The sequence below is a fragment of the Rhinolophus sinicus genome, chromosome 18 (assembly GCF_057876585.1).
Source record: "Rhinolophus sinicus isolate RSI-liver-muscle chromosome 18, RSI-T2T, whole genome shotgun sequence".
Classification (NCBI taxonomy): domain Eukaryota; kingdom Metazoa; phylum Chordata; class Mammalia; order Chiroptera; family Rhinolophidae; genus Rhinolophus; species Rhinolophus sinicus.
Genome location: NC_142518.1, coordinates 108,795,756 through 108,809,641, shown reverse-complemented (window position 1 = coordinate 108,809,641; position 13,886 = coordinate 108,795,756). Strand labels below are relative to the sequence as shown.

The following is a 13,886-nucleotide window of genomic DNA, read 5'->3' as shown; positions in this document are numbered from 1 at the left end:
GCCAGGGGATAGATACAACTGCGCACTATTTCCCTGGCTGAGTTGTGACGGTGCCTCTGAAATCTTTGGCACCCAGGGAATTGGGCTGCCTCTGCAATTGTTTATCCAGCAGTAGGGAGCAGACACGTAGACACGTTCTTCTGCAGAGATGAGTTTGTTTTTGGCATGAAACCCAAATGGATTTGTCACAAAGTGACAAATATCAGATACCATGTACTGGTAATTCAGTGGGAACACATCGGATGTACTCTCGCAGCATGGAGACAAGAGTTTGGATAGTCACCATGAATATACCTTTAGGGAGTACCTCCGTGCTGCCAGGCCTGTGTTTGGCGTTGGCATGGAGACGACCAAGTCCTGGTCCCTGCTTCAAACAGCTCAGGGTCTAGAGTGGCACTGGCCTATGGAGCTTTCTGTGATGATGGAAGTGTTCCCTGCTGCACTGTCAAACACAGTAGCTCTATGGAGCCCTTGGAATGTGTTTAGTGTGACTAAGGCAATGAGTTGACAATAGTTGATTGAATTTTCATTAGTTTTAATTTAAACAGCCACATGTGGCTACGGATGACCATGTTGGACAGGGCAGGCCTAGAGGGAGGTCAAACATAAACACCTAACTGGAATAGACAAGCTTTGAGGATGAACTAAGTGAAACGGGTGGGAGAGCAGAGGAAGAAGTGAGTCATTCATCAGATCTAAACAAGGGGCACATCATCTGGACTCTCTCATGGATCAGACATTTCAGTCAAGCCTTTGGCAGGCGCTGAGTCCCAGCCAGTGCATGGTGGAATGTGGAACTGTCCAACAATGGCCTGCTGTGTCTTGTTTTACAGCCCCCATAAAAATGCACCCTTCGCTTTAGAAGCCAGTCACGGTGGGTTAGGTTGCCATATGAGGTCAAGTTTATGTTCCCTTCCAAATGGACAAACTCCATTTCAGGACAAACACAGGCTGATGAGGTGTCTGTGGGTAGAACTAGTGATATCCTTACTACTCAAGGACACCCACAAGGCCATGTGTAACATTTCCGAAGTTCTGCTCTGTGAAAGGATGTTTTCAGGCAGGTGTGACCAGCTCACTACATGATTTTTCCATTAAAAGAAATTCTTTGTGACCCTCTGCAGTGGAATAAGGTAACTTTGAACACTGCCCCCTCCCCCAGATACACAGTGATTTTGATGAGTCGGCTGCTTTCTAATGTGTGCCTGGTGCCAGAGGGTGAGTCAGTGTTGTTAACGCGGAGGATTGTTGTCGGCCTAAACCCAAACTGAGTTGTTTAGTTACAGATTGTATAGAACAAGTGTGGAATACAACTCTATTTGAGACCACTTGAGGTGTGGTAACTCTCATGAGAGTGTGTGTTTCCATCTTGATTTTAGCAGCTATGCTTGCTACAAAGACTCTGTACTGGACTTAATAGCTCAGGACATATGAATGGTTTTGTCCACAGATGGTTTGGGTCTATTGAACCCAAGGTCAACAAGGGATTAATAAATACTGCAAAATTGTTCTATTGTTCTTACCTCTTTACATGATGACATGTAACAGAATAGATCAGCAAACAGCGGAATGGCTGAGGCTAAAAACATTACTTGTGCAAGATGTTATTTGGAAGAACCTATTCTTCAAATTCTAGGGTGAGAAAGGCAGGATAGAGTTTTGAAGGAATACCCAGTAGGGTGATTGGCTTATGATTTTGGAGGAGTTGATACGGAACTTTTAAATTATCATCATCATCATCATCATCATCATCATCATCACAAAAGAAAACATATACATTATTAAAAACAAAAAATAAGTGAATGAACTAATCAGAGACAGTTTTGGAAACATGGAGGAAAAACTGAGGGTTGCTAGAGGGGCGGGGGGGTGGGGATAAGGGGAAGGTGAGAGGTTTTGAAAAATAGTCGGTAACCACAAGATGGTCATGGGGGTTTGAAAATTAATTTGGGGAACGTACAGAGGGATAGCGGATGGGGGGAGGGGGTTCACACAGTGTGAGGGATATAAATGATAAACGTCTAAGTTTTGCTTTGTCTTGTGCACCTGAAACTAAAAAAAAAAAAAAAAAAAGGCAGAGAAGGATTTAAATTAATGGTAAAATGCTCCTTCTCTCTGACCCCTATTCTCATTCTCTAAACAGCCACTGTTACCAGTTTTCATGTGTAAGCTTCTAGGAAATTTTTATGGATTTACTTATAGATACACACACAAATGGAAAAAAAAATACTTGTCTGCACCTTGCTTTCTTTATTTAATACAATATCTTGGAGACCTTTCCCATGTCAGTATATAGGCTTTTGCCATTCTTTTTAAAAATAGACTTTATTTTGTATAGCAGTGTTATGTGTACAGCAACACTGAGCTGAAGGTACAGTTTTCTCGCATACATTCTGCCCCTAGACATGAGCAATCTCCATTATTATTGACACTGGCCTCCCCCACCGTGGTGCATTAATTATAATTGGTTAACCTATATTGATATGTCATTGTCACCCAGAGTCCGTAGTTTCCGTTAGGGTTCACACTTGGGGTTGTTCATTCTATGGTTTTGGACAAATTTATAAGGTTTTTATAACATGTCTACCACCAGAGTATCATACAGCATAGTTTCACCACCCTAAAAATCCTCTGGACTCCACCTATGCACCCTCCCCCCACGGCCCCTGGCAACCATTGATCTTTTTACTGTTTCCATAATTTTGTCCTTCCAGCATGTTATATAGTAGGAATCATACAGTAAGTCACTTTTACAATTTCTTTCACTTAGTAATAGGCATTGAAGGTTCCTCGATGTCTTTTCATGTCTTGATAGCTCATTTGTTTTTAGCACTGAAGAATATTCTGTTCATGGATTACCAGAGTTTATCCATCACCTACTGAAGGACATCTTGGTTGCTTCCAAGTTTTGGAAATTATGAATAAAACTGCTATAATCATTCACGTGCAGGTTTTTATGTGGACATAAGTTTTCAACACCTTTGTGTACATAGCAAGGAGTGTGATTGCTGGCTTATACGGAAATATGCTTACTTTTGTTACAAACCACCAAACTGTTTTCCAAAGTGGCTGTACCATTTTGCATTTCCATCAGTACTGAATGAGATTTCCTTTGATTCCACATCCTTGCCAGCACTTGGTGCTGTCTGCGTTCCAGATTTGGGATATTCTCATAGATGTGTAATGGTGTCTTGTTTTAATTTGCATTTCCCCGATAGCATATGATGTGGAGCTTGTTTTCCTATGCTTTTTTGCCATCTGTATATCTTCTTTGGTCAGGTGTCTGTTAAGGTCTTCCACCCTTTTATTCTCTTGGTCAGCTGTTGTTTATGTGTATAACTTTAGAAACATTCTGATAAAGAGTATACTAACTCTGACTCAGGTGGTTCATATCTTTATTTTTCTTTATCTCCTTTTTTGTAGCATTATTGATATATAATTGACATATAACATGGTATAAATTTAATGTGATATAATTGTGTAACTTTACAGTGTGATGATTTGATACACGTATGCACTGTGAAATGATGATAATAAGATTAGTTAATACCTCCGCCAACTCACATAATTACCATTTGTGTGTGTGTGTATGTGTGTGTGTGTTGAGAACATTTAAGATCTACCCTCTTAGAAATTTTCAGTTATGTAATACAGTGTTTTTAACTGTAGTCACCATACTGTACATTAGATCCCCAGAACTTACTTACATTTAGTGAACCAATATTGATATACTATTAAAAACGAAAGCCATACTCTATTCAGATTTCCTTAGTTTTTATCTGAAGTCCTTTCTCTGTTCCAGGATCCAATCTAAGGTACCGTATGACTTTCCATCACTGTATCTCCTTAGGCTCTTCAGGCTGTGCCGGTTTCTTAGATGTTCTTTGCTTTTGACGACCTTGACAGTTTTGAGGAATACTGGTCAGATATTTTCTGGATGGCACTCCGTTGGAATGTGTCTGCTGTTTTTCTCATGATTATACTGGGGTTATGGGTTTTTGAGAGGAAGGCCACACATGTATAGAACCCTTCGCGTCATATCGGGGGTATATACTAACAATGTTACTCATCACTGTTGATGCTAACCTTGATTGCCGGGGCAACGTAGTGGTTCGCAGGTTTATCCACTCTCTCCACCTCTTCAACTTCTCATGCTATAATCTTTGGAAGGAAGTCAAAACTTATGGAGTGGGGAGCTGTGCTTCACCTCCTTGAGGGAGAAATACCTATTTAAATTATTTTGAATTCTTCTCTTGTCTCCCTTTTATGTATTTGTTCAATTATTCATTTGTGTCAACATGGACTCATTGATATTTATTTTATACTTTGGGTTATTATCCAGTACTACTTTATTTTTTTTTAAATTTTTTTAAATTTTATTAAATTTATTGGGGTGACAATTGTTAGTAAAATTACATAGATTTCAGGTGTACAATTCTGTATTACATCATCTATAAATCCCATTGTGTGTTCATCACCCAGAGTCAGTTCTCCTTCCATCACCATATATTCGATCCCCCTTACCCTCATCTCCCACTCCCCACCCCCCGCCCCCTTACCCTCTGGCAACCACCAAACCATTGTCTGTGTCTATGAGTTTCTGTTTCTCATTTGTTTGTCTTGCTCTTTTGTTGCTTTTGGTTTATATACCACATATCAGTGAAATCACATGGTTCTCTGCTTTTTCTGTCTGACTTATTTAAACAACCAAAATGTCCTTCGATAGATGAATGGATGAAGAAGTTGTGGTATATATACACAATGGAATACTATTCAGCGGTAAGAAAAGATGATATAGGAACATTTGTGACAACATGGATGGATCTTGAGAGTGTAATGCTGAGCGAAATAAGTCAGTACTACTTTATTTTGTTGCTTACATTGTTCAAACTCTAGCCCTTGGGAACTATTTCAGTTAGTCCTGTGCCCCTTTGACATATACACACCAATATCAATATTTTAAAAAGTACTTCCTGGCACTATAAAATGCTTCAAGCTCATCTTATATATTTCCTGTGCCTAATCCTAGAAATAGCTATTTCTCCAAGGACCTTTGGTTCCTTTTATTGGACAATAGTATTTATAAACCAAGATCTGGGTGCTAGGTGTGCTCATTACTACTGGGTTTTTATTGTTTTTCTCAGCTGACAGAGCAAGGGACTATATGTCTGCATACTAACCCATGTATATACACATGTATAAATATTTCTGTATGTAACCATGTCTGTGTATGTATGTGTGTATATACACACACCATTTTTGTAAGATTATACACACACACACAAACACAGCGTGTGTGTGTGTGTCTGTGTGTATGTGTGTATATAGACATGATTCATACTGAGGTCTCCAACTCTAATCCATTGCACATGGATCATTCTAAGAGCCTTCTCTTACTTGTAACCTCCCTCTCCAATAGTGAGAAACCTGGCTTCTACAATCCATGATTCATTTACTTATTTGTTCAATTCCAGTGCACATGCATAATTGTTTGCTTGAGACTTGGTAATGTGTATACCCCTGTGGGAAAGTACATGCCCATCTACAGGGAATGATAGCTATCAAATTCCATAGCGAGAAGGGTTGGGCAGATGGCTCCACTTCTGAGGACAGATTCTCTTATGAAAAGCTTTTCCCCAGAGCCTTTTCAGTTATGTGTAATCAGTCAGAGCTACTAGTCTAGGTGTGGGTGCTGGAGTTGAGGGGAAGGGACTCTGAACGGACAAAATGCAGAGCAGCCTTTGTGAGAGCTGAGATGGGGTGAAAGAACTTAGCCTATTATCAGTGGAGCTTTGGGCTGTGATATTCCCTGTTGCAAAGGTCATGCATACCATGGAGAAAGATTTTTGTAAGATTGTACTTTGTGTTCCATACAGTTGAGCCTTCAGACTTCTAGCGGACTGAAGGACATATTTTATTTTGGTGGGGATAAATTGTTTGCAGAAGGATATCAACTCAATATATCTTTGAGTGACTTCAACTGATTTCCTTTTGTGCTGTTACCTTCAAGATACTGTCTAAAGGGAAATAATCATGACAAGAGAGTATTTTAGTATTATTTTGTTTCATGCAAAGATAAATTTAAAAATCTTGTTTTTAATTTTTAGGATCCGGGGACTCTGATGATCTCTATCTGGGGGATGCATTGAAAGAAACTACCTCAGTAAAGCGTGAGTAATAAATTAAATATTAAAAGTAAATGAGAGGATTAATATGCATCACCCACTCGGAATATATACTCAAGGAAAACAGCAGGTGGCCTGTATTTCACTTGATCAGATAAAATATGGTTATTGTGAACTTCATTATAGAAAAGAAAATCCGAATGTTTAAAATCCTTTGTTACCTTCGTGGAGAATACCAGTGTGTTATAACTGATACAGCATTTTCTCCCGCTCAAGTCATAGCCTGTACTGGTGTAACATGCCAGCAGAGGCTTCCAACAACTGTCTTTCCCTCGCTCAGAAAGCGATACTTTGAAGTGAATAAGGGATTGGTTTCCCTTTTTAGATTTTTTAAATAATGGCTTTCCTTAAAATGGTGTCTACATGTAATCTCTACATGTAATGCTAAGCTTTGTCATTGGTTTCTCTTTAAATTTTTTTGAAAAAAAAAAATCATTACAAAAAAGTATGAGTGCTTTGAAAGTAAAGCTGAGATTTCCCTTGATCACTCCCCTCCTACTAACATCCACTCGCATCCCAAGAAGGAACTGCTGGTTAGTTTTCTGTGCTGTTACGTGCATCTGTAAACAGTTTGGTGGGGGTTTTGTTTTATATAACATGTATAGCGGTTTCTCATTTAGTTATATGTGTATTATTTCACAAGTTTTTGTTTTTCATGTTTAATATGTATGAAGGACCTGAGTGAATATATCTGTATTAGTTTCCCAGGGCTGCTGTAACAAAATACCACAAACTGGGTGGCTTAAAACCACAAAAATTCATTCTCTTACAGTTCTGAGGGCCTGATTTCCCAAATCAGGTATCGGCAGGACTGCGCTCCCACTGAAGGCCTGAGGGGAGGGAGGGTCTTGCCTCTTGCAGCTTTTGGTGGTCCCGGCAGTCCTTGGTGTTTCTTGGCTGGCCTCTGTAACACTCCACCCCCTGCCTCCATCTTCACATGGCCTTCTCTTTTGTGTGTGTTTGTCTTTTCCTCTTCTAAGGGCACTTTTTTTTTCGATTTAGAACCCACCTGAATAATCCTGAGTGATTTCAAGATCCTTAATTACATCTGTAAAGACGCTTTCTCCAAAGAAAGTCACATTCACGGGTTCTGGGAATTCGGAATTGGCTATCTCAGACCTGTGCTTCATGGAGCTGACATTCCAGTGGTGTGGCTTAGCCCAGGGCCAGTGATGCCATTTCATTATTGACAGACATGTGGTTTGTTTCCGTTTTGCAATTACAAATAGGGCTTCAGTGAACAATCCCTGTCTATATCCTTTGTGCCCAAGTACAATGAAACTATGAGGCAAAAGGGTTTGTTTATTTTATATTTTAATAGATGCTGTGAAATTATTTCCAAAATTAATGTACCATTATGTACTCCTACTATGCTGTTCTAAGAGTACATTTTATGCCAGACCCATACCACCCCCAGATTTTACCAATCAAAAACGTTTTATAAATATGATGGACAACATATCTTATTGCTTATTTTACATTTCCCTTATTATACTAAGATGGAGCACCATTTCATATATTTATTGGCTCTTTGCATTTTCTTCTTTGGTGAATTGTCAGTTCATATCCTTTCTCCATTTTTCTTTTCTTTTTCTTTTTTATGGGTTTATGGGATCCCTTTGTATATTCTGGATTGAGAAAGGCAGGGGCTCTGGAGCCAGACTTCCTTTGTCTGAACCCTGCCTCTGCCACTAATAACTATCACGTTAGGTGAGTCACCTGACTTCTCTGCTCCTCGGTTTCCTCCTCTGTTACATGAGGTTAATAATAAGCCCTACCTCCTAGGATGATTGTAAGGATTAGGTGAGCAGGCCCTTGTGAAGCACACAGCACAGACTTGGTACAAGGTGAGTGTTCAGTAAATGTAGGTCATTATTGTTCTTTTGTTTTTTAAAGATTTTATTGGGGAAGGGGAACAGGACTTTATTGGGGAACAGTGTGTATTTCTAGGACTTTTTTCCAAGTCAAGTTGTTGTCCTTTTAGTCTTAGTTGTGGAGGGCGCAGCTCAGCTCCAGGTCCAGTTGCCATTTCTAGTTGCAGGGGGCGCAGCCCACCATCCCTTGCGGGAATTGAACTGGCAACCTTGTGGTTGAGAGGATGCGCTCCAACCAACTGAGCAATTTGGGAGCTCAGCGGCAGCTCAACTCAAGGTGTCGTTCTCAATCTTAGTTGCAGGGGCGCTGCCCACCATCCCTTGGGGGACTCGAGGAATTGAACTGGCAACCTTGTGGTTGAGAGCCCGCACTCCAACCAACTGAGCCATCTGGGAGGCAGCTCAGCTCAAGGTGCCGTGTTCAACCTTAGTTGCAGGGGGCAGAGCCCACCATCCCTTGTGGGACTTGAGGAATTGAACCGGCAACCTTGTAATGGTTAAGAGCCCACTGGCTCATGTGGGAATCGAACCGGCAGCCCTCGGGTTGAGGAGCATTGAGCTCTAACTGCCTGAGCCACTGGGCCGGCCCGGTCATTATTGTTCTTGAACTGGTTTGATTGGAAGGACTGGATCTCTAGTGTAAAAGTCAAACGTACATGAGGAATGCTCACCTATTTAAATTGATCAACAGACTGAATGCAATTCCTGTCAAAATCTCAGCTGGAATTTTGCAGAAATGGACTAACTGATCCTAAAATTCATATGGAAATTCAAGGGACCCAGAATAACCCCAAAAATCTTGCAAAAGAAGTAAAAGAGGACTCACACTTTTCAATGTCATGTCAGAACTTGCTACAAATGTGCACTAATCAAGATGGTGTGGTACTGGTATAGAGATTGGTATGGAGCTCAATGGGATAGAATTGCGAGCCTATAAATAAACCCTTGTATCTATGGCCAGTTGACTTTTGACAAAGGGGCCAAGACCATTTGACAGGGGGTAAGGAATAGTCTCTTTAATAAATGATGATGGGACAACTGGATAGCCACATGCAAAAGAATGAAGTTGGACCCGTGCCTCGTACCTTTTACAAAAACTAATTCAAAATGGATCATATACCTAAAACTATAAATCTCTTAGAAGTTCATTTTTGTGTATGATGTGAGGCAAGATCTTAGGGTCTTTGCTGAGCACACACAGAGTCCTATACAGCAGGTGGCCTTTTAGATTGCTAGGGAAACAAATACACTTAATTTATTAGCAGTGATGGTTTTAATGAAATCGTTTCACATCTCCAAAAATAAACATGACCACAAGCCAAACGAAACAAATTTGTTAAGTAAAAACAGACCCCCAGTTAGTAAATTTGTGAATTTCCTGATGGAGGACTTTAAATATTTACATGTACGTCACCTTTTCAGTCATGTGCTTGATCTTCTGATCTTACTTATCAACACCCATCAGGCAGTGTGTCTGGGACCCATGGGACTACCAGCACATGGTGTCTTTGGTTGAATGACAGCCTTCAAGACCATATCACCCTGTCATCCTTGTTTTTCTATTTTAGCGTACATTTCATGCAACTGAAGTTTCAAAGAGATAGGCCTGTCCATCTCTCCTTGGCTCATTTAATTTTCTGGTAGAGAATGTTCTTCTTTGTATATTGAACATTTCTTGTTTAGAGAATCCCTGAACCACCTGGGTCAGGGTATTGTAAATGACCTTCATTCATCCATTCAACAATATTTATTGAGTACCTTCTTGCTGCCACACTATTCCAGGTGCTGGGCATACCATGTGGACTGAGTCAGTGAATTAGTGAAGTCGTTTTCTCTGGAAGGACACAGATAGTATGTAAAATGATTTCAGATATTAATGAGTACTCTGGAGAAACTACAACACGGTGATGGGGCAGGGGAGGCCCAAGGATGTGGGAAGGGGCGACTACTTGAGATAAAGTGATAAAGTCCTCTCTGATGAAAGGTGACATGCAAGGGAAAGACCTTTCAAGACCAAGAGATTAGGTATAAGAGCCCTGTGGCAGAAAAGAACTGGGTTGGCTCTAGGGCCTGCAAGGTGGCCTGTGTGGCTAGAAGTGTGGAGAATGTTGGAGAAAGACGAATTGGCAGGGTCTGGATCATATAGGGTCTCATAATGTGTGGTGACACTTTATTCTAAGTACAAGAGGAAGCTCCTAGAGTATTTTTAAAAACAGCTTTATTGAGATATAATTCACATACCAAAGAATTGACTCATTTATACAATTCAGTGGTTGTTAGTGTATTCACAAGATTGTGGAGCCATCATTACAGTCAATTTTTAGAACATTTCTGTCACCTCAGAAAGAAGCACTGTCATTTACTTATCAATCCCTCATCCCCTGATTCTTCCTGTCCACCCAGCCCCTGGCACCCATTGATCTCCTTATTGTCTCTGTGGATTTCCCTATTCTGCTCATTTCCTATCAATGGAGGCATAATATGTGCACTTTGTTTGGCTTCTTTCACTTAGCATAATATTTTCAAGGTTCATCCATGTTGTTCTCAGAATTTTGTTCCTCCCTCTCTCCTTTCACTCTCTCCTTCCCTCTGTCTCTCCATGTCTTTTCTCCTCCCCACCTCCATCTTCTCCTTTTACTCTATGTGTAATCATCTCACAGGGGAACACGCTTCTGATCTTGCCAAATAAAACATCTCGCTAGTGTCCCCATTTTCTCGGAATGCCATAGGTGCTATCATTAAGCCACACCCCAGGGAACCTAACTAGTTCTATTTACTGTTTTGTTGAAGCACATATTATAAAAAATCAACAATGTTGTGAAGATTATGTGGGGTGCCAGATGGGCACTGGACTTATCAGGGAGACCACTTCATGAACTGTATAGGTGCCAGACCACTGTGCTGTACACCTGAAGCTGAAGTTGAATAATATTGAATGTCAACTATAAGTAATTACATATATGTGTATATTTTCTGGTAGAAAATACATATATACATATGTATATATGTATGTATACATTGTATATACGTATATACAATGTATATATACATATATACATTGTATATACATATGTATATACAAAATATACATATATATATATATACACACACATATATATATAGTGCCAAAAATATATACGCATTTTAAGAAAGGAAAAAACTATTAAAATTGTAATCTTCAATATATACCAATAACAAAAGATGAATACAAGTCCCATTTGACTTCTGCAATTACAAGAGGTGCTCAAAGTGGTTACCGTCAGCGTCCAGACACTTCTGATGACGGTGAATTACTGCTTGAGCAACGCTGACCAAAGTGTCCACTGGCGTCAATGGGATTGTAACAGCTATATGTGATGTCAGAGGGGTAATAGATTGGAGGGTGTTATCACTATGTGAGGGGTGTAAATGTCTCATATTGCTCTGTATACCTGAAACTAATAAAAATAAATAAATAAATCCAAAAAAATAAAGCATCACTCCTGGTAGGAGTGCCATATTGCTGGCAGAGTGTGCTGAGCAGCAAGGAATCCTAAGTTTGTCATTTTGAGAAAGGCTTTACAGAAATAGGTTTCTTTATTTTAGGAGCTCACTGCTTTGCTGAAGTTGAGCTGCTATTCTAATTCCTTGATAAGGAGCTAGACTTTCCTCATCTCAATTATGAATGACGATAAATCCCATTTAAAGGCTAATGACAAGAAAATTTGTAGTTAATAGTATCTTAAAAAGTGCACAAATGGAAGGTGAGGGGATTATAAAGCACAAATTGGTAGCCACAATATTGCCACAGGGCTATGAAAGACAGTTTGGGGAATATAATCAATAAGGTTGTAAAGATTTTGTAGGGTGTCAGATGGGCCCTTGTCTTATTAAGGAGACCACTTCAGGGACGGTGTGGATGCCTGACCACTGCACTGTACACCTGAAGCTGGAGCTTAATAATATTGAATGTCAACTATAATTTAACATATATGTATATGGTCACAGGATGTGGGGTACAGCATAGGGAATACAGTCAATAGAATTGTAACAGCTATATACGATGTCAGAGGGGTAGTAGATTGGGGGAGGGGAGTTAAAACTTTGTGAGAGGCATAGATGTCTAACTATTACATTGTTCTGTACACCTGATACTAATAAAAAATCATATTATAAAATAATATTTGAGAAAAAAGTGGACTATAAAATTGTATATATAATATTATATTTTGCTAAGGAACTGTATACAAGGAAAATTGACCATAAATTCATATTCTGAATATTTTTTAAAAAGTGCACAAATCCAAGCTCATGGCCTACATCATCGCAGGCTCAGGCTCTGCCAGAGCAACTGCTTCCACACGCATGGAAGGAGTGTCCTCTCTTGAAATGGCGCCTGCAGATCTGCAGCAAAACCAGACTTTGGAAACTGCATAGTAGGGCAGAACTCCCCGAAGCGATAATGATCAAGACTGTGGTACTGGCATCAGGATAGACATGTAGATCAATCAAACAGAATTGAGAGTGTGAAAGGAAACCCTTGCATCTATGGTCAGTAGAGTTTTTTAAGATGGAAAAACAAATATTTTTTTTTTTACACAAGAGCTGTTTGAGTCATACAGATTTTAAGATATTATTATTTAAGTAGCAATTGCTCTTCTGAAAGTTGCTCAAATACTGGCTTCAGTAACGTAATTTCTCTTTCCTACCTATACACATCACCATAATATAGGTATACATAGAGGGCCGCATTTGGACAGGTAAACTCTCCTTCTTTATTTTACAGGTACAAAGTGAAATGGAAATTATAGACATAAAATCATCTCTAGACTGATGACCTGGATTAAAGAAATATATATAATGACGAAAGGTTATCACATGTGGTTCTCTTGCCATAAAATCTGTCCACTGGTGTGGTCTTCAGATTGAGGTGTGCATTAGGTGTACCCAAAGCCTTACCAAAGAGTAAGTAAACACAATCGTTCAAGGGAAACACTTTCCATATTTGCAACTTCTGTATATGTATACTTTTTACTAAAATTGAATTGTGGTGGAATGCACATGCAGTTGTGGTGATGGTCTCCTTTCCCACCCCTTCCTCTTTGTAAAAAAAAAATGTACTGAAGTGAAATTCACATAAAGTACAATTAGCCATTTTAAAGTGAACAATTCAGTAGCATTTTAAGACATTCATAATGTTGTGCATCTATCGCCTCTATCTAGTTCCAAAACATCTCCCTCATTAAAATAAAATACCTTTTCCATTAAGCAGTTAGTTTCTCGTCAGTTCCCCCTCCCCTTAGCCCTAGACAATCACCCAGTCTACTTTCTGTATCAATTGATTTGTCTATTCTGGATATTTCATGTAAATAGTATCAGAATGTGACCTTTTGTCTCTGGTTTCTTTCACACAGCATAAGGTTTTGGAGGTACATCTGTGTGGACCTGTAGCATGATCAGTGCTTCATTCCTTTTTATGCTCATTGTATGGCTAGACCCTGATTTGTTTATCCATTCATCATGTAATGGACATTTGGCTGTTTCCACCTTTTGCTATTGTGAATACTGCTGTTATGAACATGTTCTTGTTTGAATACCTGTTTTTTAATACTTTTGAGTATATACTTGGGAGTGGAATTGTAAGGTTGCATGGTCATTCTATGTTTAACCTTTTGAGGGACTGCCAAACTGTTTTCACAGTGGCTGAACCATTTTACATTTGTACCAACGATGTATGAGGATTCCAGTTTCTCCACATCCTAGCCAATTTATTTTCCTTCCCCCTCCCTCGAAACTTTGTACATTTTGACTAACACCTCCCTCATTCCCTCTCTCCCCAGACCCTGGT

At 39.5% G+C, this 13,886-nt stretch overlaps 1 protein-coding gene across 2 annotated transcripts in view; it reads left to right on the top strand.

Annotated features, from left to right (window-relative positions):
- CD99L2 (CD99 molecule like 2) overlaps positions 1–13,886 on the top strand; it is a 90,336-nt gene that overhangs the window by 40,380 nt on the left and 36,070 nt on the right. For both annotated transcript variants that reach the window (XM_019753512.3, XM_019753513.3), the window contains exon 2: positions 6,108–6,170. In XM_019753512.3, the coding sequence (XP_019609071.2) occupies positions 6,108–6,170 (63 nt within the window). The remainder of the gene's footprint in view (positions 1–6,107; positions 6,171–13,886) is intronic.